Source organism: Physella acuta, unplaced genomic scaffold, assembly GCF_028476545.2.
Source record: "Physella acuta isolate Inbredline_101_S28 unplaced genomic scaffold, ASM2847654v3 ptg000357l, whole genome shotgun sequence".
Lineage (NCBI taxonomy): Eukaryota > Metazoa > Mollusca > Gastropoda > Physidae > Physella > Physella acuta.
The window spans coordinates 741133-767125 of NW_026731876.1; the positions used below are offsets into that span (position 1 = coordinate 741133).

The 25993-nt window shown below is 38.0% G+C and overlaps 1 protein-coding gene across 1 annotated transcript; it reads left to right on the forward strand.

Moving 5' to 3' along the window:
- The first annotated feature begins 4763 nt into the window (after positions 1-4763).
- LOC131941313 (delphilin) lies at positions 4764-25807 on the forward strand. Its single transcript, XM_059300507.1, has 29 exons — positions 4764-5130; positions 8558-8760; positions 9128-9282; positions 9611-9748; positions 10060-10215; positions 10337-10419; positions 10814-10929; positions 11142-11212; positions 11470-11615; positions 11876-12008; positions 12177-12322; positions 12960-13097; positions 13265-13299; positions 13415-13583; positions 14102-14327; positions 14678-15174; positions 15273-15355; positions 15735-15813; positions 15942-16001; positions 16697-16824; positions 17023-17091; positions 17279-17365; positions 17510-17578; positions 17775-17861; positions 23304-23433; positions 23614-23666; positions 23843-23923; positions 24115-24279; positions 25526-25807. Exons 1-29 carry the CDS (start codon positions 4764-4766, stop codon positions 25562-25564), a joined length of 3909 nt encoding a protein of 1302 aa, XP_059156490.1. The 3' UTR covers positions 25565-25807.
- The last annotated feature ends 186 nt before the right edge of the window (positions 25808-25993 follow it).

Here is a 25993-nt window from a genome sequence, read left to right on the forward strand (position 1 = left end):
AATATTAGTCACTATAGCATGTGGCATTGACGATGTATGCAATGTATGCAAAACAGAATGACTAGAATAAGGTGTAGGCCTTATCGTAGTAGTGACAATCTGCTCTGGGACTTGAACAAGTCATTCGATTATAGCTTCTACACTTACTTTGTCGGCATATTTCTACAGAAAATTCACATCTTTTTCATAAAGAAACAAGTTGTTTTCACCGTCATTATTGTAAATAATCAGTATTTGCACAGCATTTTGTTCAGTTATAGTAAATAAAAGCTTTGCAAGTATTTGTATTCTAATGCCAAAACTCATGCTTAGTAACATTGTAAAAAAAGTTAGCTCCCTTCCGGACCGTAGGGACATATATGTCCCAAGCAAAAAAAATTACTTTTAAAAAAAAACAAGCAAAGCTATTAGGAAAAACAAATGTAAATATAATACCTAAATAGTAAACCTTTGAAAAACCGCAAGTAATTTCTTTCTGTTACAGATAGTATTTTTTATATAAAAATGTAAACTGTAGCTTTGCGAGTGGTCTAAAAATGCAAAGTTCCCATAATTATGACAACAAAACTATCTCATATATACTGAAAACAACTTTATTTATATTAAGTCTATCATGTAATAAATTTTTTAAAGCAAATTCAACAACTCTATGTTATTCCAATTTCATTTGGTGATAATTTGAAAATTTGGGACACCAGTGTCACTTGGTCCTGAAAGGGTTAAAACAAGAAGTAAAGAAATTTTAAAATAAATAAAGAAATTCATTTGGTTTTGCTTCACATAACAATCACATTGTAAATATTGTAATATAATTGTATTTGCACCCTATGCCCTATAAATGCCTAAAAATGCACTCAGTTAGTAATTAGGCCTATATCAAATTTTGAAAAGATAAATAGAATGGGGAAAATGAAAATAGCTTAGAATGTTACAAGCGTTCATGTTCCCCGACCCCACCAGCCCATCATTGTCAACCTTGTGCCAACCAGCCCATCAGTGCCAACCTTGTGACAACCAACCCATCAGTGCCAACCTTGTGACAACCAACCCACTCAGCCCATCAGTGCCAACCTTGTGACAGCCAGCCCATCAGTGCCAACCTTGTGACAACCAACACACTCAACCCATCAGTGCCAACCTTGTGACAACCAACCCATCATCAGTGCCAACCTTGTGACAACCAACACACTCAGCCCATCAGTGCCAACCTTGTGACAACCAACCCATCATCAGTGCCAACCTTGTGACAACCAACACACTCAGCCCATCAGTGCCAACCTTGTGACAACCAGCCCATCAGTGCCAACCTTGTGACAACCAGCTCATCAGTGCTAACCTTGTGACAACCAGCTCATCAGTGCCAACCTTGTGACAACCAACACACTCAGCCTATCAGTGTCAACCTTGTGACTTCCTTAATATATATAATTGTGCTTCCTATAGCTTTAAAGCACTAAACATAACGTAAAGAAAGCAAGCTAATCAGAAAGTATTGACTTTTTCTACGGTCTAAGACCTGCTATCTATAATGCAGGTTCATTGATCGTGATTTCGCTCTCAGAGCAAAGAGTATCGGTGTAGATTTCATTCAACCTGGAGCTTCCCTTCTCTCGAAGTGGGAGGAAATTTTAGTGCTACATTTCTGAGTTTGCAGTGGTGTATTAGGGAATTTAGAAAACGCATTCAGCGTATATATTATGTAGTCTGTGTGTGTATATGTATTTATTTATTTTTGGTTATATAGATATATGTGCGTTTTTATATAGACCATACTTGTAATCTCAAATGCATAATTCTAAAAGTGATATTAATATAGCTTTTAGTGGGACGGTGTGGTCGAGTTGTAAGTCGCCCAAAGGTCTCGAGTTCGGATCTTGCCCGACGTTCTTAATCTTAACTTCTTATAATCTCTTACATTCTTAACTACCTGACTCACGATGGGGAAAGTAATGGCGGCTTATGCTGGCCATACTATCCCTTCATATGCCGAAGTCACCAAAGCAGGTGAACTCTACTTCACATGCCCCATGAATCGACGGGCCAAAAGAATACTTTTTAAAACAATTTTTTATAGATCTATATTTAAAGATTTGTAAGCACTGTTTATTGTTGTTGTTGATAAATATATATCTTATTTGATATACCAGATGCTTCTTTTAGAAATCAATGTAGACTTCTAGATCTAGATGCAATTAAAAAAATATATTATTGTAATTATTGATATTACCTTCTGTCTTCTTTCCAGTGGCGTAGAGAAGTCGGGTGTCACCCGGTGCGGCACCAAATAGTGTCACCCTCCCCCCCCCCCCCCCCCAGAGGCGTAGCGACTCTTACCGGGAACAAATTTTCGATTTGCACCCCCCACCCTCAAATTTTTCCCTACATATTTTACAATTTTTTGCCTTGGTGTCACCCCCCTAAATGGTGTCACACCCGCCCCCCTCGCTACGCCTCAGAGGCGTAGCTACCCCTCCCGGCGCCCGGGGCGAACTTTCAGTTTGGCGCCCACCCCACATAAGCCCTACATATATATGTGTATGTGCGGCAGTCTGGAAAAAAATTAATAATTACGCTGTATGATTTTCGTTCCCTAAAACTGTACTCGACGCCAATTAAATTCCCCTTAAGATACATTATTTTTATCCTTTACAAATGATGATTAGTAAAGTCAGAAAAAAAATTGTAGCGAAGCTAATTTGTTTAGGACAGTCTTTTTACTTTCTCGTATATACGTAGTATAGAGAAAGTATTGTAATCGTGCAAAAAAAAAATCGAGATTTTTATAAATCTCGACGTTTTACACCTCACTGATACGGAAAAACATAATTTTGCAATCTTGTCCGTATGTCTGTGTGTGTGTGTGTCTGTCTGTGTGTGTGTCTGTCTGTGTGTAAACACGATAACTTGAGTACCGTTACAGCTAGGTTGATGAAATTTCATATATAAGTATTTTATCAAAATCGTAGATCAGTATCAACTTTGAGCGATTTCCGATAACCGGAAGTGGTACTTTTCCTACTTTGAATTTTTTAAAAGCCTATAACTTGAGTACTATTTCAGATAGATAAATGAAATTTCACATGTAAGTAAAAGATCTAATTCTCTACCTTCTGTTAAATTTTGAGTAATTTCCGTTGACAGGAAGTAGTAATTTACGCTACTTCCGATTTCTCAAAAAACTAATGTAAATTTAAAAGTACTAATAATATTGCGCACTATTATGCGCTTTTTTATTTCGCGTTCACTTGGTGTGCAATTAATTTGTCTACGAGATTTTATTCTATTTTTAAAACTTTAAGTATTTAAAATGGATTAAAAATCATGTCTATAGCCCGAGTTCCCATCCCCTGTTATTTTATATAAAAATATTCGAGAAAGTTTAGGGGAGATCACTACCGGTTTATTATGTTTTATCTTTGGAACAGTCTCTGTTATGATATAGTACATATTTGGATTATAAGTTTGTTAGATTAAGGTCACACAATTAACATACAATAGAAAAAGTATTGTTCACATTGGAATACGATTTGGGTATTTCATTGACTGGTTGATTGTATAATGAAACAAGCAAGAGGAAACAAACTGGAATCCAACGGACACAACAGCTCGAAGTCTTGGATTTATCAGATGCGCGCTGCCTTCTCACACACAGCCAACAACAAATTCTGAACTAATTGTACTGGATGAAGCAGCAATAATAACCGGTTTAATGATAATAGCTAAGTCGATGTTGAATTCAAATGCATTGTCAAAAATTTTTAATAAGGATCTATAGCTGAATATGATGTATCTTTTACTGTATGGCTCGGAGCTAGGTTAAAGACAGCGGAGAATGAAAAGGTGGTGGTTAGGACACAATATTAGGAAGACAAAAAATAACAGCACTATGCAGGTGCTTGTGTGAAGTCCATGGGGAAAGTGGAAGAGAAAAAGAGGTTCGGTAATTCAGTCTCAGGGCTTCCGCGTAGGTCAAGACACACAGCCTACTCATTTAATTCACGACCGGATTTTGTCAACTTTTTTTTTATGTAACATAATCGTAAAATACGCTTTAGTTCAATGTGTTTCTTTTCTGAGTAATATCGGTTATTTATTCCCTAATCCTGAGTGAATTTTTCCGATTTTAGTCTTCGAAAAAACGCCCCAACCCCTATCTAGGAAAGCTGGAAAGCGGTTTTTCCGGTCACTGTTTCTTAAGGATATGTTTTACAGTTACACAATCAATGTGAAAAACAGTTAAATCAGTATGCAAAGGCTCTCAGCCATTAAATTTCTTTACTTTGACTGCTTATTATTAAAAACTGCAGCTTAAAATGAGCTTTTAATTTTTTTTTCTACCCCTTTTGGCGCCCCCCTAGGGTCGGCGCCCGGGGCGGCCGCCCTCCCCGCCCTCCCCTAGCTACGCCTCTGCTACGCCTCTGCTTCTTTCTAATATTGCGTTTAATTTATTTACTTTTAAAAAGTGTTGCTAACAGACACTGTTAGTGCTTTAACTCAAATGTAGCCTATAAAATAATGAAAATTGGTTTCGCATTGTTTAATCATATTCATATCAGTATTTTCAGTTAGAAACGTATATTGGTGGGGTGGGGGGGGGGGGGATACAATTTTGTTGAAATTTTTCTTTCCTTTACATTCTCAGATAATTATTTAGATGCCAGCTGAAAGTGAATCATTTTTCAGATTAATTAATGAGCTCGTTAATGACCTTACTGGCACATTTAAAGCTAAGATTGAGCAAATCCATCATCAGTAAAGTGAAGATGCCGCTAAACTTGTTTAAAAAATGGCCACAGACCTACGGCTTCGACATCTATGGAAAGGGCCCGAGCTACGTGGTCTCGGTGGAGAGGGGTAGTCTAGCCTACAAATCTGGCCTCATGCCCGGGGATCAAATCCTAGAGGTGGGGGGTCAGGATGTCACCCAGATGTCGGCAGACGAGATCAAGCTGCTGAGCAAGTCCATCTCTGGCCAGCCGCCGGAGCTAGAGGTCGTCTCGTGTTTACAGACCACGATCGTCTCCCCTGATCACAACAAGGGCTATGGGTTCACTGTAGGCAGGGACAGGCCGGTCGTCGTACAGTCAGTGGAGTTTGGGAGTCCTGCGTTTTTAGCTGGGCTAAGGACAGGTGTGTATAGCTGGGCTAAGGACAGGTGTGTATAGCTGGGCTAAGGACAGGTGTGTATAGCTTAGGACAGGTGTGTATAGCTGGGCTAAGGACAGGTGTGTATAGCTAAGGACAGGTGTGTATAGCTGGGCTAAGGGCAGGTGTGTATAGCTGGGCTAAGGACAGGTGTGTATAGCTTAGGACAGGTGTGTATAGCTGGGCTAAGGACAGGTGTGTATAGCTAAGGACAGGTGTGTATAGCTGGGCTAAGGACAGGTGTGTATAGCTGGGCTAAGGACAGGTGTGTATAGCTGGGCTAAGGACAGGTGTGTATAGCTGGGCTAAGGACAGGTGTGTATAGCTGGGTTAAGGACAGGTGTGTATAGCTGGGCTAAGGACAGGTGTGTATAGCTGGGCTAAGGACAGGTGTGTATAGCTGGGCTAAGGACAGGTGTGTATAGCTGGGCTAAGGACAGGTGTGTATAGCTGGGCTAAGGACAGGTGTGTATAGCTGGGCTAAGGACAGGTGTGTATAGCTGGGCTAAGGACAGGTGTGTATAGCTGGGCTAAGGACAGGTGTGTATAGCTGGGCTAAGGACAGGTGTGTATAGCTAAGGACAGGTGTGTATAGCTGGGCTAAGGACAGGTGTGTATAGCTGGGCTAAGGACAGGTGTGTATAGCTTAGGACAGGTGTGTATAGCTAAGGACAGGTGTGTATAGCTGGTCTAAGGACAGGTGTGTATAGCTGGGCTAAGGACAGGTGTGTATAGCTGGGCTAAGGACAGGTGTGTATAGCTGGGCTAAGGACAGGTGTGTATAGCTGGGCTAAGGACAGGTGTGTATAGCTAAGGACAGGTGTGTATAGCTGGGCTAAGGACAGGTGTGTATAGCTGGGCTAAGGACAGGTGTGTATAGCTAAGGACAGGTGTGTATAGCTGGGCTAAGGACAGGTGTGTATAGCTGGGCTAAGGACAGGTGTGTATAGCTGGTCTAGGGACAGGTGTGTATAGCTGGGCTAAGGACAGGTGTGTATAGCTTAGGACAGGTGTGTATAGCTGGGCTAAGGACAGGAGTGTATAGCTGGGCTAAGGGCAGGTGTGTATAGCTGGGCTAAGGACAGATGTGTATAGCTGGGCTAAGGATAGGTGTGTATAGCTTAGGACAGGTGTGTATAGCTGGGCTAAGGACAGGTGTGTATAGCTGGGCTAAGGACAGGTGTGTATAGCTTAGGACAGGTGTGTATAGCTGGGCTAAGGACAGGTGTGTATAGCTGGGCTAAGGACAGGTGTGTATAGCTGGGCTAAGGACAGGTGTGTATAGCTGGGCTAAGGACAGGTGTGTATAGCTGGGCTAAGGACAGGTGTGTATAGCTGGGCTAATGACAGGTGTGTATAGCTGGGCTAAGGACAGGTGTGTATAGCTGGGCTAAGGACAGGTGTGTATAGCTGGGCTAAGGACAGGTGTGTATAGCTGGGCTAAGGACAGGTGTGTATAGCTAAGGACAGGTGTGTATAGCTGGGCTAATGACAGGTGTGTATAGCTGGGCTAAGGACAGGTGTGTATAGCTGGGCTAAGGACAGGTGTGTATAGCTGGGCTAAGGACAGGTGTGTATAGCTAAGGACAGGTGTGTATAGCTGGGCTAATGACAGGTGTGTATAGCTGGGCTAAGGACAGGTGTGTATAGCTGGGCTAAGGACAGGTGTGTATAGCTGGGCTAATGACAGGTGTGTATAGCTGGTCTAAGGTCAGGTGTGTATAGCTGGGCTAAGGACAGGTGTGTATAGCTGGGCTAAGGACAGGTGTGTATAGCTAAGGACAGGTGTGTATAGCTGGGCTAAGGACAGGTGTGTATAGCTTAGGACAGGTGTGTATAGCTAAGGACAGGTGTGTATAGCTGGGCTAAGGACAGGTGTGTATAGCTGGGCTAAGGACAGGTGTGTATAGCTGGGCTAAGGACAGGTGTGTATAGCTAAGGACAGGTGTGTATAGCTGGGCTAAGGACAGGTGTGTATAGCTGGGCTAATGACAGGTGTGTATAGCTGGGCTAAGGACAGGTGTGTATAGCTTAGGACAGGTGTGTATAGCTAAGGACAGGTGTGTATAGCTGGGCTAAGGACAGGTGTGTATAGCTGGGCTAAGGACAGGTGTGTATAGCTGGGCTAAGGACAGGTGTGTATAGCTAAGGACAGGTGTGTATAGCTGGGCTAAGGACAGGTGTGTATAGCTGGGCTAATGACAGGTGTGTATAGCTGGGCTAAGGACAGGTGTGTATAGCTGGGCTAAGGACAGGTGTGTATAGCTGGGCTAATGACAGGTGTGTATAGCTGGGCTAAGGACAGGTGTGTATAGCTGGGCTAAGGACAGGTGTGTATAGCTGGGCTAAGGACAGGTGTGTATAGCTGGGCTAAGGACAGGTGTGTATAGCTTAGGACAGGTGTGCATAGCTGGGCTAAGGACAGGAGTGTATAGCTTAGGACAGGTGTGTATAGCTGGGCTAAGGGCAGGTGTGTATAGCTTAGGACAGGTGTGCATAGCTGGGCTAAGGACAGGAGTGTATAGCTTAGGACAGGTGTGTATAGCTGGGCTAAGGACAGGTGTGTATAGCTTAGGACAGGTGTGCATAGCTGGGCTAAGGACAGGAGTGTATAGCTTAGGACAGGTGTGTATAGCTGGGCTAAGAGCAGGTGTGTATAGCTTAGGACAGGTGTGTATAGCTGGGCTAAGGACAGGTGTGTATAACTGGACTTATGAATGATGTAGCCTACAACAGATGTACGATTATGTATTGAATAGCTTGCAATCTTTGTATATTTTTAGTTGGTCTTATGAAGTATATATATATTAAGCTAATTATTAGATCTAGATAGTATTTGTATATGGCACCATTGTAGTAGTGTAAATGAGATGAGCCTACTCCTGTGGTTCATCTGAAGACGACACTACTCCTGTGGATAAAACATCATCTACGTGTTACAAAATAATTTTGGTATTATCTTTTGTTTAAAAGCTGTTTAACCCCAGGGATCATCCATAAATGACGTCACACTCGTAGGGGGGAGGGGGGGGGTCCGTAATTTTGTGACGATGTGTGATGAGGGGGAGGGGGGGGGGGTTCAGATGTTGCGAGGTCACACTTTTGCATTATAAAAAAGCAATGTCAGAAAACGAATTTTAGACGTTATTTCGCGTTTTAGATAACTGTTTTAATAAATTTTAATAGTTTAGACAAGATTTTAGAAAAATATCGATGTTTTAAAAATAATTCAACTGCAATTTTGAGGGGGGGGGGGGATTGTAGGTTTAGGTGTGACGTCATTTTGGGGGGGGGGGGTCTGGCTTTTTGTGACGACGTGTGACGAAGGTGAGGGGGGGGATGTAAAAATCGTCAAAAAAAGCGTGACGTCATTTATGGATGACCCCCCCTGTATTTACCTGTCAATCAACAGGGGACATCATACTGGAGGTGAATAGCCGGTCACCTGTTTCCATGGAGACCATCCAAACGTTTCTAGCCCTACGTCCAGAAAAGCTGACTCTCCTAGTTATTCCTGTGTCTCAAATGAGCAATCTGGTGCACGTGGATAAAAATATTTCTCACCTCAATGAGCCAGACATTAGACTCTACCAGGCTAAAGATTTACACAATAAGGTAAGCCATGCATCACTGAGCTAAACATTGAGCTAAATATATTTGAGCTTAACATCATTGAGCAAAACATTATTGAGCTTAACATCATTCAGCTTAACATCATTGAGCTAAACATCATTGTCATTGAGCTAAACAAATCCACTATTGTATGAATTTCTCTAGATCTGCAATAAATATTAGATTCTAGTTTTGTGCATATAAATTATATTGTCTTATGCCAATAGTTGCATATTTTACAAATGTATAGGCCCTATCTTTTGCTGTGTTTCTGATAGAATTAAAGAAATGAATAAAATAAAATATTTTAGAATTACAAATATTATTTCAGTAAACATTGTAAAAGTGCTCCAAGTTTTTCATTCACCAGATGGAGCATCTACTGGGAGATGACTATGAGAGTAAAATGTCCATAGTAGCTGCTCTGAAACACTATGCAGAGGATCGTGACCTTTCAACTCTCTGTCAGCTTCTGAACCATGTTCTGCGGTCTAGTGAAGAGAGAAATATACTCAAACAAATCAGGTCACCAATACACAAAATTTTTATTCTTAATGTGCCTGTAGTTGGATCAAACGCACACTCTTAGAATTTTATGAGTGTATATAAATATATATATATATATATATATATATATATATATATATATATATATATATATATATATATATATATATATATATATATATATATATATTTAGCCAGTCTGCATATAAAGCTTAAACCAAAACAATACAGTTATTTTTAATAGAATTAAGAACAGGTTTTTGTAGACCAGCATGACACTGAGCAAACAGGGCATCACCTGCAAGTGGCACTTGGTGCCAATACAATTTTCAAATTTCTTTTTCAGGCATTTAATACCTCCCAACCAACGGCCTGAGTTTGATGCGTTGATGTATCCAGCCAACGACATAACAACGACGTTTGACAGCCATTTCTCTATCGAGGCCATCCCGTCTATTGACACGCAACTACTGGGGCAAAAAAAGTAATCTCTTAATTAATCTCTTAATTAATCTCTTAATTAATCTCTTAATTAATCTCTTAATCTCTTAATTGTTGTGCAAGTGGGAGAGTTTTAGCTGGAAGGAATCAACAGATTATCAATGGCTTCATTGGCCTTACTCTCTTCCATTCTGTCAACTCACTCTATAAAACAAATGTGGTTAACATATAGTTAATTTAATTTCCCAGGAAATATACATTTTATAGTTTCATGGGTAACTTAAGATTTATATATATTTACTTGTGATTATCATATTTAGTATATAGATCTTTTTCAAACTTTGTGCTGTACAGAACTATTCAGATTGTTCGAGAAGATGAAAGTTTTGGATTCGTAATCAAGTCCAGCAACCCTGCATACATTGAGTCCATTGACACTGGCGGAGCAGCAGAACAAGCTGGACTGAAAAATGGAGACATTCTTCTCAAACTGAATAACATAGACATCAGGTCACAACATTTTTAGTTGAAAAAAAAAAACTTCTCTGGAGTATTTATACTTAAGATAGTCGACTGAATGTTTGTTTGAAGTTTAAAAATTACAATGTAAAAAGAAAATCTTAATTAACAGGAAATTTGACCACGATAAAATAGTTCAGTTGTTGCGTGACAGTGGGTCAGCTCCTACGCTGGAGATTCTTCGATGTTCAAAGTGTAAGTTTAGTTAAGGCCATACAAATGTTAGATAAGGCCACAGACACAATTTTGAATTTGTAAAAATATATAGTAAAAATATTTGAAAAGGATACAAAAAATAATAGGGTTAGTTTAATTTTTTCTATTCAGCTTGAAATCTGTGTTTATATAAGTGTTTGTTGTAGGATTTCAATATTTATTATATTTAGGTTTTGAATTTCTTAAGTTAATTATTTGTTTGGTTTTTTTCATTGTGCACATTGAATATTTCTACTGTTTTAAAAATTGTCATTCTGGTACTTTTTGTTATTGTTTGTTTTGCTTGTTTTGATATCCGTATATTTGATTGTTTCATTCCAGATATATTTGTTATTTGCATTGACTGAAAAAAAAGCATTTGTTTTTCTTTCAGATGGTAGCATGAGATCTCTGTCCTCATCATCTTCCTCGTCTAGTCATGACTCGCTGGACAGTGTCCTGTTTAACCCTCTGGTCACAGATGATGAAGGACAAAGTTTCTCCCAGCAGGTTAATACTGCATCATCCAAAAGTCCAGGCTATTTTATTTTCTTGTACATAGATTCTATACCCTGTGTGTTTTTATTGTTTAGACAATTTTCTTGCTTCATAAGAATATAAGCGATGTTTATAGTCTTTACATTCCAAACATAAACTTTTTTTGCTAGATTTTTTTGCTGTATTAGAAAATGTGATGTTGAACCATATGTGCTTTATTTCAGATCTATTTTCTGCTGACAACAAAAGAAAGAAAAGTTTTGATAAGAGCATTAAAAAACTACAATATTAATAGGTACCAAACATAGCTACATCTTATACTGTACATGATATAGGCCTATTAACTAGAATAATTTGTTGATTAAATATTTTTCAAAGTTTCTACAATATAATTTCAGCCATTTATAATATTTACTAAAATAATTCTCAATGTCACCTGATATTTTTTTTAAAATTCTGTTTAACTAGAAATACTATCTAGTATTTTAATGGAACTACAGTTGTAGTTGAATGGAGATTTATAAAACTTTTTGTATTTTCTGTTGGTTTAAGGGAAGTTGTGGAGCTTCATGAGACTTTGTCAAACCTGCTGGACACCCCATCCAAAAAGATTCTCTGGCACTTTTTGTTCCTGCAGTTACCTCCCAGTCACAGAGACTATGTTTCCCATAGAGTTTCTCTCCAGCCTTTTCGAATGGGTACAAAATCATTCTACATTTTATGGACTAACGATTATTTATCTAACTTTTTCAGTTCTTCTCTCTACATTTTTGTTGAGATTTTAATTGTTATGTTGAAGTTTTCATGATTTCATATTTTACAAAAATAAAAATAAAAACTACAACAAAAGCTTTCCACCATTCAATGAATGGCTTCTAATACAATCAATACTATGGTTTTTTAAATATTTCCCTGAGATAAAATAAAATATTACCCTGAGATAAAATGTCTTCATTAGGGGAGGTGGCTCAGCAACTGGAAGAAAAAATCCCAGATTTCCCATCATCCTTTCAACAGCAAGTAGATTTTCTACTGACGTCTGCTGAGCGAGATCTATTTAGAAAGTGCCTAAAGGAATATTTTCAAAATCAGTAAGTGAGGTTATCTACCTGTTACATTCATGTTCCCTATACTTGATAAAATTCTGCCATTAAGATTTTCCTACACTTTATTAAAAAATTATTTTAAGCAAGAGATTTTTATACTTGATAAAATTTCATGAACAAAATGTATATGTAAATGTTTGATCATTTTTTTAGTGATGTTCAGTATCTGATTAGAACTATGAATAGTTTTATGGATACACCATCCAAAAGGATTCTATGGAAAGCTGTGTTGTCAGCTGTTTCTCAAAATGACAAGACAGCAATAATTGAACAAATTAATATACCTGGCAGCAAACAAGGTTAGCATTTTTTATTTTCTATTGTTCTTTTTGGGTAGTTTCCCTTTAGTCATTCTAATAAAATTGTAAAAAACTAATTGAAAAAAAAAATTATGATTTTTAATTTAACTAAAATTACTAAAAATCCCAAAATATTAAAACCTTTACATTAAGATAATCTAAGTAAATATTTAAGAAGGAACAGTACAATTTTAGATTCTTAAAAAGTCTTTTGTATTACACAATTTTTGTGCAACTTTACTTTGCTTCTTTATATTATTGATATTGTGTGGCAAAGATGACAATATTGATAGTTTAAAAATAATTATTTTGTTACTTTACTTTTGTGGACACATAACAACCTGTTTCTTGTTCAAGGACTATTGAGCTACATCTGTCAGTTTTTGTTAACACTGCTTAAGATTCTCTGCTGGTGCATTAAGTACTACCTATTGATTTATCGAGTGATATAACTGTTATTGTGGACAATTGAATACACCATCCCTGCCAATAGTAAAAAGATTTTTAAAGGATTTTTTTTTAAATGAAGTGTTACCTATTGGTTAATCTAATGGCAACTGTATCTCTGTATTAATGCTAAAAACATTTACAATTAGGCCTACAGTATTTTTTAAATTTAGTTTTACCTTTTGACTAGATATAGATTTCACAGAGGAAATTTCAGATGAAATAAAGACAAGTGGAAAGTTTTATATCAGTTCATCTGATGAGTCAAAGGATGGGGACAGCATCCAGGTGGATACTGCAACTAATACAGAGGAAGACATTCTTTATGGTTTGTTACTTCAATCATTTTCAGGGGAATGTGTGATTTGATAAGTAGTTCATTATTATTATGTTGAGGTCTTTAAATTAATAGTGCAACATTTTCAACATAAATAATAATCTGCATTTAAGTTCTATTTGATTTTGTATTCATATGGTGTTTTTCTTCTTATTTAGGCCATGGTAAAATCTACAATACAAAGAATTATCATGTATGTAGCCTATAATTTATATCCAAGTCTTCTATTCACAGCTTTTTAAAATTGTTAAATGCTCAAGTTTAACTGAAATTGTACAACACTGGATTACATTTTATAAACTCTTAAGGGTTTTTCTCATGATGAACAAGCAAGGAGTTCCAAAAGTTCAGAGAGCTGGGACAATGGGGAGTCATCTGGTGAAAGCAAAAGTTATGAGGATCACCTGATGAAAGAACTGGGAGAAACAAAAAAGGCAGTTCAAGAGATTCGAGATGCATTGATGGTTAAAAAAAAAAGTAAAAGCAACAAATTTACTTTTTTAAGGTTTTCAATATAAAACACAAATTTAATCCAGCATTTTTAACAACTGCATTTCCTCACTTTAGGTATAGTGTGGCAAATAACTGTTCTTTAAAATTTGAGTTGTTAACAGTATGTGTTATCTATACATACATGAAATTCTAGTACACATTTTCAGTTGTGTTCTGGCTAAAACCGTTTACAATGGAAAGTGATATCATTAAAATTTTCTATTTAGTAGTGTAATGAATTAAAAATAATTTTTTTGTTTTTATTTCTGAGACATGCCTTCAAAATTTGTCCAACACATAGGCTGAGTTCACAGAATATTTTTTATAATTTTCCAGTACAGACTGTGACAATAGCAAAAACAACATGGCAAGTCTAATATGATAATATAGAAGATCCCAGATTTGATCCATCTGACATCCGAGAATTGACTCATGAGATATCCCAGCATTGTTCCATGTGATATCCCTGAATTTACCTATGTGGTCCATAAACTTTGTTTCAGGGGAAAGTGTCGACCAAGCTGGCTATGTCAGACTAACAGAATCTAACGATGTCAAGAGTTACGTCACAATCATTCCAGTTGGTCAAGATGAAGACACTTCAGAAAAAAAGCATCTTAAATTTTTTCCCAAGGATCCAGTTGAGCAAGCTCCCAATTATGTAAAAGATGTGGTTCTGCAGGACAGCAGAATAAACAACTCATATGATGAATCTAGTGAAGAGGAGGAGTAAGCTATTTTCATTTACTGTTCTTTTTAAACTAAATTTATTTGCTTTGGGATATTTTTGGAACACAAATATTTAATTATTTTTAACGGGTATAAATATTGAAATCAAAATGATGAGTTATACTTTTTCAACTTAAAAAAATTAAAAGAGATTAATATGCTTCTGAAATTTATTAGTAATAGTAGTCTACCTATTGTGTTTAGTTGTTGATAAGAATATATTATTTTAAAAGTTTGCTATCCATCTAATTAAATTCTCATTTTAATATAAACTTTGAATGCTATTATATTTTAATATGATGAATACAAGATTGTATCAATGTTTAATTAAACATTGCCTCCACTTACAGTGTTGAATCAACAATCAGCCAATCATCTCAGGTGCCACCACCCCAGGTCTCCCAATCCTGGAATTCCTGGGTTCCAACATCCCAGACACAAAAAACTTTTCCAATTCAGACACATCAAAAACTCACCCCACCTCCCAGAACATCAGACACCACCCCACCTCCCAGAACATCAGACACCACCCCACCTCCCAGAACATCAGACACCACCCCACCCTTAGGGTCACAAACTGCACCTACCCAGATGCCAGCTGGTCTAACAACGACAAACACCTCTCCATCAGCAGGACCTGACACACCTCCATCTCAATCTTCACCAAACAGAGTTACATTTGGCCTCAAAACTGTTAGAATTGGAAACCAAAGTTGGAAAAATACGGAAAAAAATCAGAATGACCAAAAGTTAAAGAGAGAGGGAGCTAATCAAGCAACAGAGCCCCTGGTTGAAAAACTCCCTCCCCCACCACCACCGCCACCCTTAAAGCCAAATTTTTTTGAAGGTTGGTGTATGTTCTGATAATTATTTTATTTAGGAAAAGAAGTAGTGTTGTAAAAGGCAATCAAGAAGGGAATGAACTCTGCTTGATTTCCTCTACAGAAAACACCAACCGAATGAGTGTAAAGAGAATCAACTGGGAGAAGCTGGACAACAAAAGTGTACACAATACTATATGGGAGAAGGTTACAATGAACACCTATCTAAGTCACAGGCTTGTCATTAGATCACTTTTCACTTGTGTGTTCCGAAAGTCACAACATTTTGCTGAGATTTGTGCCAAAAAAATAAATTAGTTTAAAATTATTCCTTGGTAAGAGAGCAAAGATGATTTTATTCTCTTAATTTCATTATTTTTTTATTTATTTTAAACTGACCTTTGTATTTTTAAAATAGTTTAGTATTTATTTTTCACATTTTTGTCTTTCTAATATGTTATAGGCAGGTCTATATCACTCTATATATAACACAAATTCTCAGTATTTTTATGAATTAAGACTTTTTATAAATTAGTAAGACAAATATTATTATGTCAGTAAAGAAAATTTAACATGTCTGTTACAGTTGAATGAGAATGACCTGAGCGAAGTTATTCGCTATTTGGAACTGGAGACTCAGTTTAGTATAAAACCTTCACAACAACGTAAGTAAAAAGTTCAGTATAAAACTTTCACAACAAAGTTAGCAAATATTTAATAATAAATACATATTTGAAAAAAATAAAAAATATGATATTGTTAAAATTATTCTTTCTAATAATTCAACTTTTAGGAGATATTGAAAAGAGGAAAGAAATTTTGATTATGGACCAAAAGAAAGCTTATAACATTTGTAAGTTAATGTTTATATTTTTGTCAGAAAAGGAGAAAAAGTATTGTATTTTCTTCTTTTTTACAGAAGATTTAGTATGATGGATTCAAATGTATATATAATATTTAAAAATATCTGTCTAAGGCCTAAGGTCTCAGCCTTTCCACATGACAGTTCTTTAACCTGTTTATGGTCAAATCATAAGGTTTTCTAGGGCTGACAACTAATAGGTACCCTCTAGGGATGGATTAGTTCAGCAGTTAACATAAACGAACTTAAACTAAATACCAGCAGTTTAACTTAAATTAAATACCAGCAGTTTAACCAATACTAAATACCACTGTTTAACTTAAACTAAATACCAGCAGTTTAACTTAAACTAAATACCAGCAGTTTAACTTAAACTAAATACCAGCTGTTTAACTAAATAGCTTTGTTTAGGTTTCATTACAGCACACTATCTGGTAATCTTCCTTTATATGGGATTCAATGAAGAGTTCCAGTCAAACATTGAGCACATTATGCATTGTTTCTCAAAATATGCCTTGCATCTCAGCAGAAATGTACCTTGTATCTTAGTTAGAACCATCAAATTATAATATATCGCCAATGCTCAAGATAAAAAATGATTAACCTAAATTAAAGCTAAATAATTACAAATTTCAACATTTCAACTTGCTATATTGTTTGGTAACTTGCCATATTTTCTATCAAAGCTATTCTCCTGGGCCACCTTAAGATGTCTGTTGCAGACATCAAGAAGGCGTTGTACAGGATAGATGAGAATGTTCTGACCCCTGAACTCTTGAGACAACTTTTGGCCTTTGCTCCCAATGAATATGAAGTGAGTAAGCTCTACCTCCATAAGCCATGTCAGAAAGTAATCATCACAGATAATCATGGCCATTTTAAACTCAAATCAATCATCAAATTAATTAGGCCTTCACCTTGTTTAGTTAAATTATTTTTTAACTTTGATTATTATTTTTTCAGAACTGCTTATTTATTTACATTCCTTTTGTTTATATGCTGTTTATCCTAGATTGGCCAGTACAAGCAGTTTAGTGGAGATTTATCTCGTCTTACTAAACCAGATCAGTTTGCATACCAGGTGGGTTTGTACCATAACATCCTGTATGAAAAATAAAAGTGACACTTAGTCATACTTTTTAGTTAAATTGCTCTTCAGAGGCAATGCACTTTATAAACCTTTTGTTTTTGTTAAATCTCTCAGTGTAACTTCTCTTTATGACTTTACAACAGTTAAAAATATAATATCAACAAATGTTTGTAATCAGATGAGCTTGGTTGGCAACTATGAAGAGAGACTAAAATCTTTGTTATTTAAAGCTAATTTTAAAGAAAAATGTCAGGAACTACAAGAGGTGGGTTGAGATTTAAAATATAATAAATTTCATTTAAAGAACATTGTAGGCTACATTATAATTTTTGACTGCAAATGTATATACTTTTATCAAACATTTCATTTATTTTTTGTCTTTGGATTTTTGAAAAAAAAAATTACATAGCACCTACAAGATATACTAAAAGCTTCATCTGAACTGAAAAACAGCAAAAAGCTTGCTCGCCTTCTTGAGGTAAAGTAAATATTTGTTTTTTTAAATTGGTCAATTTATCCAAGATAGCATCAACAATAAATCCAAACTCTATTCAATTATCTCATGCAACTGATCCAGATGACAAATGATTTAACCGCTCTATCTGCAGATTATTCTAGCTATACAACAGATATTTTGTTCCAGTTGACAACTGATTTAACCACTCTATCTGCAGATTATTTTAGCCATGGGAAACTACATGAACAAGGGAAACAATAGAATTGGACAAGCTGCTGGCTTTAGGATAACTTTCTTAAAGCAGGTTTGTTGAGTAGGTTTGTTGAGTAGGTTTGTTGAATACATAATTGTCTTATCACAGTTTTGTGTTTACATACATTATTTGACCATTTATTTTGGACTTTTCCTGTTCTCTTTGTTCTGACAAAATCTTTGAATGAATGTCTTTCTGATCCTTCTTATTACATTTATTATTTTTAAAAATAAGTATTCTAAAATTATTATACCACCCACAGCTAGACACCACTAAAACTATTGTACCACCCACAGCTAGAGACCACTAAAACTATTGTACCACCACCCACAGCTAGACACCACTAAAACTATTGTACCATCCACAGCTAGACACCACTAAAACTATTGTACCATCCACAGCTAGACACCACTAAAACTATTGTACCACAGCTAGACACCACTAAAACTATTGTACCACCACCCACAGCTAGACACCACTAAAACTATTGTACCACCCACAGCTAGACACCACTAAAACTATTGTACCACCCACAGCTAGACACCACTAAAACTATTGTACCACCCACAGCTAGACACCACTATAACTATTGTACCACCCACAGCTAGACACCACTAAAACTATTGTACCACCCACAGCTAGACACCACTAAAACTATTGTACCACAGCTAGACACCACTAAAACTATTGTACCACAGCTAGACACCACTAAATTATTGTACCACCCACAGCTAGACACCACTAAAACTATTTTACCACCCACAGCTAGACACCACTAAAACTATTGTACCACCACCCACAGCTAGACACCACTAAAACTATTGTACCACTCACAGCTAGACACCACTAAAACTATATTACCACCCACAGCTAGACACCACTAAAACTATTGTACCACCACCCACAGCAAGACACCACTAAAACTATTGTACCACCCACAGCTAGACACCACTAAAACTATTGTACCACCCACAGCTAGACACCACTAAAACTATTGTACCACCCACAGCTAGACACCACTAAAACTATTGTACCACCCACAGCTAGACACCACTAAAACTATTGTACCACCCACAGCTAGACACCACTAAAACTATTGTACCACCCACAGCTAGACACCACTAAAACTATTGTACCACCACCCACAGCTAGACACCACTAAAACTATTGTACCACCACCCACAGCTAGACACCACTAAAACTATTGTACCACCACCCACAGCTAGACACCACTAAAACTATTGTACCACAGCTAGACACCACTAAAACTATTGTACCACCCACAGCTAGACACCACTAAAACTATTGTACCACCACCCACAGCTAGACACCACTAGAACTATTGTACCACCCACAGCTAGACACCACTAAAACTATATTACCACCCACAGCTAGACACCACTAAAACTATTGTACCACCACCCACAGCAAGACACCACTAAAACTATTGTACCACCCACAGCCAGACACCACTAAAACTATTGTACCACCCACAGCAAGACACCACTAAAACTATTGTACCACCCACAGCTAGACACCACTAAAACTATTGTACCACCCACAGCTAGACACCACTAAAACTATTGTACCACCCACAGCTAGACACCACTAAAACTATTGTACCACCCACAGCTAGACACCACTAAAACTATTGTACCACCACCCACAGCTAGACACCACTAACACTATTGTACCACAGTTAGACACCACTAAAACTATTGTACCACTCACAGCTAGACACCACTAAAACTATTGTACCACCCACAGCAAGACACCACTAAAACTATTGTACCACCACCCACAGCTAGACACCACTTAAACTACCCCCACAGCTAGACACCACTAAAACTATTGTACCACCCACAGCTAGACACCACTAAAACTATTGTACCACCCACAGCTAGACACCACTAAAACTATTGTACCACCACCTACAGCTAGACACCACTAAAACTATTGTACCACCCACAGCTAGACACCACTAAAACTATTGTACCACCCACAGCTAGACACCACTAAAACTATTGTACCACCCACAGCTAGACACCACTTAAACTATTGTACCACCACCCACAGCTAGACACCACTAAAACTATTGTACCACCCACAGCTAGACACCACTAAAACTATTGTACCACCACCCACAGCTAGACACCACTAAAACTATTGTACCACCACCCACAGCTAGACACCACTAAAACTATTGTACCACCCACAGCTAGACACCACTAAAACTATTGTACCACCACCCACAGCTAGACACCACTAAAACTATTGTACCACCCACAGCTAGACACCACTAAAACTACCACCCACAGCTAGACACCACTAAAACTATTGTACCACAGCTAGACACCACTAAAACTATTGTACCACCCACAGCTAGACACCACTAAAACTATTGTACCACCCACAGCTAGACACCACTAAAACTATTGTACCACAGCTAGACACCACTAAAACTATTGTACCACCCACAGCTAGACACCACTTAAACTATTGTACCACCCACAGCTAGACACCACTAAAACTATTGTACCACCACCCACAGCAAGACACCACTAAAACTATTGTACCACCCACAGCTAGACACCACTAAAACTATTGTACCACCCACAGCTAGACACCACTAAAACTATTGTACCACAGCTAGACACCACTAAAACTATTATACCACCCACAGCTAGACACCACTAAAACTATTGTACCACCCACAGCTAGACACCACTAAAACTATTGTACCACCCACAGCTAGAAACCACTAAAACTATTGTACCACAGCTAGACACCACTAAAACTATTGTACCATCCACAGCTAGACACCACTAAAACTATTGTACCACCACCCACAGCTAGACACCACTAAAACTATTGTACCACAGCTAGACACCACTAAAACTACAACTCACAGCTAGACACCACTAAAACTATTGTACCACCACCCACAGCTAGACACCACTAAAACTATTGTACCACCCATAGCTAGACACCACTAAAACTATTGTACCACAGCTAGACACCACTAAAACTATTGTACCACCCACAGCTAGACACAACTAAAACTATTGTACCACCCACAGCTAGACACCACTAAAACTATTGTACCACAGCTAGACACCACTAAAACTATTGTACCATCCACAGCTAGACACCACTAAAACTATTGTACCACCACCCACAGCTAGACACCACTAAAACTATTGTACCACAGCTAGACACCACTAAAACTATTGTACCACCCACAGCTAGACACCACTAAAACTATTGTACCATCCACAGCTAGACACCACTAAAACTATTGTACCACCCACAGCAAGACACCACTAAAACTATTGTACCACCCACAGCTAGACACCACTAAAACTATTGTACCACCCACAGCTAGACACCACTAAAACTATTGTACCACCACCCACAGCTAGACACCACTAAAACTATTGTACCACCCACAGCTAGACACCACTAAAACTATTGTACCACCACCCACAGCTAGACACCACTAAAACTATTGTACCACAGCTAGACACCACTAAAACTATTGTACCACCCACAGCTAGACACCACTAAAACTATTGTACCACAGCTAGACACCACTAAAACTATTGTACCACCCACAGCTAGACACCACTAAAACTATTGTACCACCACCCACAGCTAGACACCACTAAAACTATTGTACCACAGCTAGACACCACTAAAACTATTGTACCACAGCTAGACACCACTAAAACTATTGTACCACCCACAGCTAGACACCACTAAAAGTATTGTACCACCACCCACAGCAAGACACCACTAAAACTATTGTACCACCCACAGCTAGACACCACTAAAACTACCACCCACAGCAAGACACCACTAAAACTATTGTACCACCCACAGCTAGACACCACTAAAACTATTGTACCACCCACAGCTAGACACCACTAAAACTATTGTACCACCCACAGCTAGACACCACTAAAACTATTGTACCACCCACAGCTAGACACCACTAAAACTATTGTACCACCCACAGCTAGACACCACTAAAACTATTGTACCACCCACAGCTAGACACCACTAAAACTATTGTACCACCCACAGCTAGACACCACTAAAACTATTGTACCACCCACAGCTAGACACCACTAAAACTATTGTACCACCCACAGCTAGACACCACTAAAACTATTGTACCACCCACAGCTAGACACCACTAAAACTATTGTACCACCCACAGCTAGACACCACTAAAACTATTGTACCACCCACAGCAAGACACCACTAAAACTATATTACCACCCACAGCTAGACACCACTAAAACTATTGTACCACCATCCACAGCTAGAGACCACTAAAACTATTGTACCACCACCCACAGCTAGACACCACTAAAACTATTGTACCACAGCTAGACACCACTAAAACTATTGTACCACCCACAGCAAGACACCACTAAAACTATTGTACCACCATCCACAGCTAGAGACCACTAAAACTATTGTACCACCACCCACAGCTAGACACCACTAAAACTATTGTACCACAGCTAGACACCACTAAAACTATTGTACCACCCACAGCTAGACACCACTAAAGCTATTGTACCACCCACAGCTAGACACCACTAAATCTATTGTACCACCACCCACAGCTAGACACCACTAAAACTATTGTACCACCACCCACAGCTAGACACCACTAAAACTATTGTACCACCCACAGCTAGACACCACTAAAACTATTGTACCACCACCCACAGCTAGACACCACTAAAACTATTGTACCATCCACAGCAAGACACCACTAAAACTATTGTACCACAGCTAGACACCACTAAAACTATTGTACCACCACCCACAGCTAGACACCACTAAAACTATTGTACCACAGCTAGACACCACTAAAACTATTGTACCACAGCTAGACACCACTAAAACTATTGTACCACCCACAGCTAGACACCACTAAAACTATTGTACCACCACCCACAGCTAGACACCACTAAAACTATTGTACCACCACCCACAGCAAGACACCACTAAAACTATTGTACCACAGCTAGACACCACTAAAACTATTGTACCATCCACAGCTAGACACCACTAAAACTATTGTACCACCACCCACAGCAAGACACCACTAAAACTATTGTACCACCCACAGCTAGACACCACTAAAACTATTGTACCACCCACAGCTAGACACCACTAAAACTATTGTACCACCCACAGCAAGACACCACTAAAACTATTGTACCACCCACAGCTAGACACCACTAAAACTATTGTACCACCACCACAGCTAGACACCACTAAAACTATTGTACCACCCACAGCTAGACACCACTAAAACTATTGTACCACCCACAGCTAGACACCACTAAAACTATTGTACCACAGCTAGACACCACTAAAACTATTGTACCACCCACAGCTAGACACCACTAAAACTATTGTACCACCACCCACAGCTAGAAACCACTAAAACTATTGTACCACCATCCACAGCTAGACACCACTAAAACCTCAAACAAGAGCTCTTCATTCCTTCATGTTTTGGCTGATGCAGCATTCAACAAGTTCCCAGAGGTCCTGAGTCTATCTGATGAGCTGAAAACTGTTGAAAAAGCATCCAAAGGTTTGACTTAAACAATCCTAACCTTTTTGATATAACCAAATAAAATAAAAAGGTTTAAAGTGTGTATAATAAAACTTTGTATAATTAAAGTAGTTGTATATCTTATGCTTTAAGTATTCTTCTTGGAATCAAAACATTTCCTTGTTTTAATTTTTCCTAAAATGTTTTTTGATTCTGTAGTTTCTATTGATGAATTAGGACAAGATATTTTTGAACTAGAAAATGCACTTCAGGTAAAGTGATAGACATATAGACAAACAAAAGAGTTCAGTTTTTATTTAAATAGATGTAACCACAAATAGAGTACCATACCTAACAACTGGTGATACATGACTTCTATTCTTATCTTTTGCCATCTTATTTAACCCTGTTTAACCCAGATCATTTTAAAATGTCACTTTTGCCCTAGAATACATCGATATTCCTAGACACCATCTGTAACCAAAATGTTGCCTCAGAGCCTGGTGATTGCTTTCAAACTATCATGAGTGTATCCTTTTCAGTCAGAAAAGATAGAAATTACACATCTGATGATAATAAATAGAGATAAATTCCTCTATAGTTAGATTGTGTACATAGTCATTCCCTGATGTGTACATAGAAATCTTGAAACATTGGATCATCAACACTTGGTCACTTAGTTGAGCAACTTTCTTCTGTGTAAACCTGAACTTAAGACAGGATTTTCTGAAAGACGCCAAGAATGAGATAGAAGGTCTGAAGAAACTGTATAGCAAATGTACAGGGGAGGTGTCAAACACTGTGGCATTTTTTGGGGAAGATCCAAACACAGTGAAGACAAGTGAGGTCTTTGGGATCTTCTCCCAGTTCATTCACAGTTTTGAGGTGAGTGTGTCTAGTTCATTCAGAGTTTTGAGGTGAGTGTGTCTAGTTCATTCAGAGTTTTGAGGTGAGTGTGTCTAGTTCATTCACAGTTTTGAGGTGAGTGTGTCTAGTTCATTCACAGTTTTGAGGTGAGTGTGTCTAGTTCATTCACAGTTTTGAGGTGAGTGTGTCTAGTTCATTTAGTTTTGAGGTGAGTGTGTCTAGTTCATTCACAGTTTTGAGGTGAGTGTGTCTAGTTCATTCACAGTTTTGAGGTGAGTGTGTCTAGTTCATTCACAGTTTTGAGGTGAGTGTGTCTAGTTCATTCAGTTTTGAGGTGAGTGTGTCTAGTTCATTCACAGTAATCACAGTTTTGGGGTGTGTGTCTAGTTCATTTAGTTTTGAGGTGAGTGTGTCTAGTTCATTCACAGTAATCACAGTTTTGGGGTGTGTGTCTAGTTCATTTAGTTTTGAGGTGAGTGTGTCTAGTTCATTTAGTTTTTAGGTGTCTCCAGCTTTAGTGGCTTAACAATAAATGTCAGTGAATACATTTTTGGGATATTGGGGAGGTGATGTCAGTATCATGACAGGCATGGTAGTGTCAGTGTTATGACAGGCATGGTAGTGTCACCACTGGCAAGGTGGTGTCAGTGTCATGACAAGCATGGTGGTGTGTCACTATTGCCACTAGTCTGGCTAAGGTGTATAACTGGTCAAACTTCTTTCTTCTTCTTCGTTCTTAATAATTAGTGTTGAAGGGGATCGAGATTTATCTGCCAGTGGGTTTGAACTCGAGACTTAGTTAGAATTTTATCAATCATGAGCTTTTTGCCGACTCGACCACGCCTCCAACACAATTAAGCGTTACGTGTCAACTGGTTATGCGCCATTGAGGCCATTGACTCATTTCAGCCTGCTTTTCTTTTTGGATTTGCTTCCATAGCCTTTGTCCAACCAAGAACAATCTACAAGGCAGCAGTTGTTTAATTTTGGAGTTGTCTCTCCTAGAAGAGTGGCTGTCCCCAGCTAACGAGCCTCATCTGCCCGAGGGTTCAAACTCGAGACTTTTCGGTTTAGCAACCATGAGCTTTACCGACTAGACCACACCGCCCCTATTGGTCAAACATTTTAGCAGACTTATTGGTCAAACATTTTAGCAGACTTATTGGTCAAACATTTGAGCAGAATTTTAGCCCAACCCCACATCAACACAAAGAATAAGACCCCCTTCCTCAAAAAATTCAATCATGAATTATTTTATTTTCAGAGAGCTCACAGCCACAATTTAATTTTTAAGAGGAGATGATCACAAGATGGTCACAGGGAGATGACACGTTCACCTTGGATGCTTCAAGTTTGAGAAATAAACTTCATAATTGTATTTTTTTAGTATCATTTTTCCCACTTGCTTAGTGTGTTATACAGATATATGTTGTATAGAAAGTAGTATGTATTGTGGCTTAAAATTATTTTAAAAATAAAATGCATAAAGGAACACAACGAGGATGAATATAAGCAACAAAGAGTTTTTTATTCTAAATGTATTGTAAATAAAATACTTAAAAAAAACTTTTTAAAAAAACACGTTTTTCTTGTGGACTAAAAAGTAGAAAATAAATTTTTCTTTTGTGCTTCCCCGAGCTGTGCAGATTCTTGTGATGACTGACAAAAAACGTGGGTACGTTCACCATCAAATTTCCCGACCCATCTGCCCGACCCACGTTTTTTGTCAGTC

What these genes read in the sequence shown, in the direction of transcription:
- LOC131941313 (XM_059300507.1), top strand. Translation starts at nt 4,764, where the DNA reads ATGCCGCTAAACTTGTTTAAAAAATGGCCACAGACCTACGGCTTCGAC. An exon ending in CAACTACTGGGGCAAAAAAA is followed by an intron (nt 9,749 to 10,059) that starts GTAATCTCTTAA and finishes TGTGCTGTACAG; the next exon opens with AACTATTCAGATTGTTCGAG. An exon ending in CTGAATAACATAGACATCAG is followed by an intron (nt 10,216 to 10,336) that starts GTCACAACATTT and finishes CTTAATTAACAG; the next exon opens with GAAATTTGACCACGATAAAA.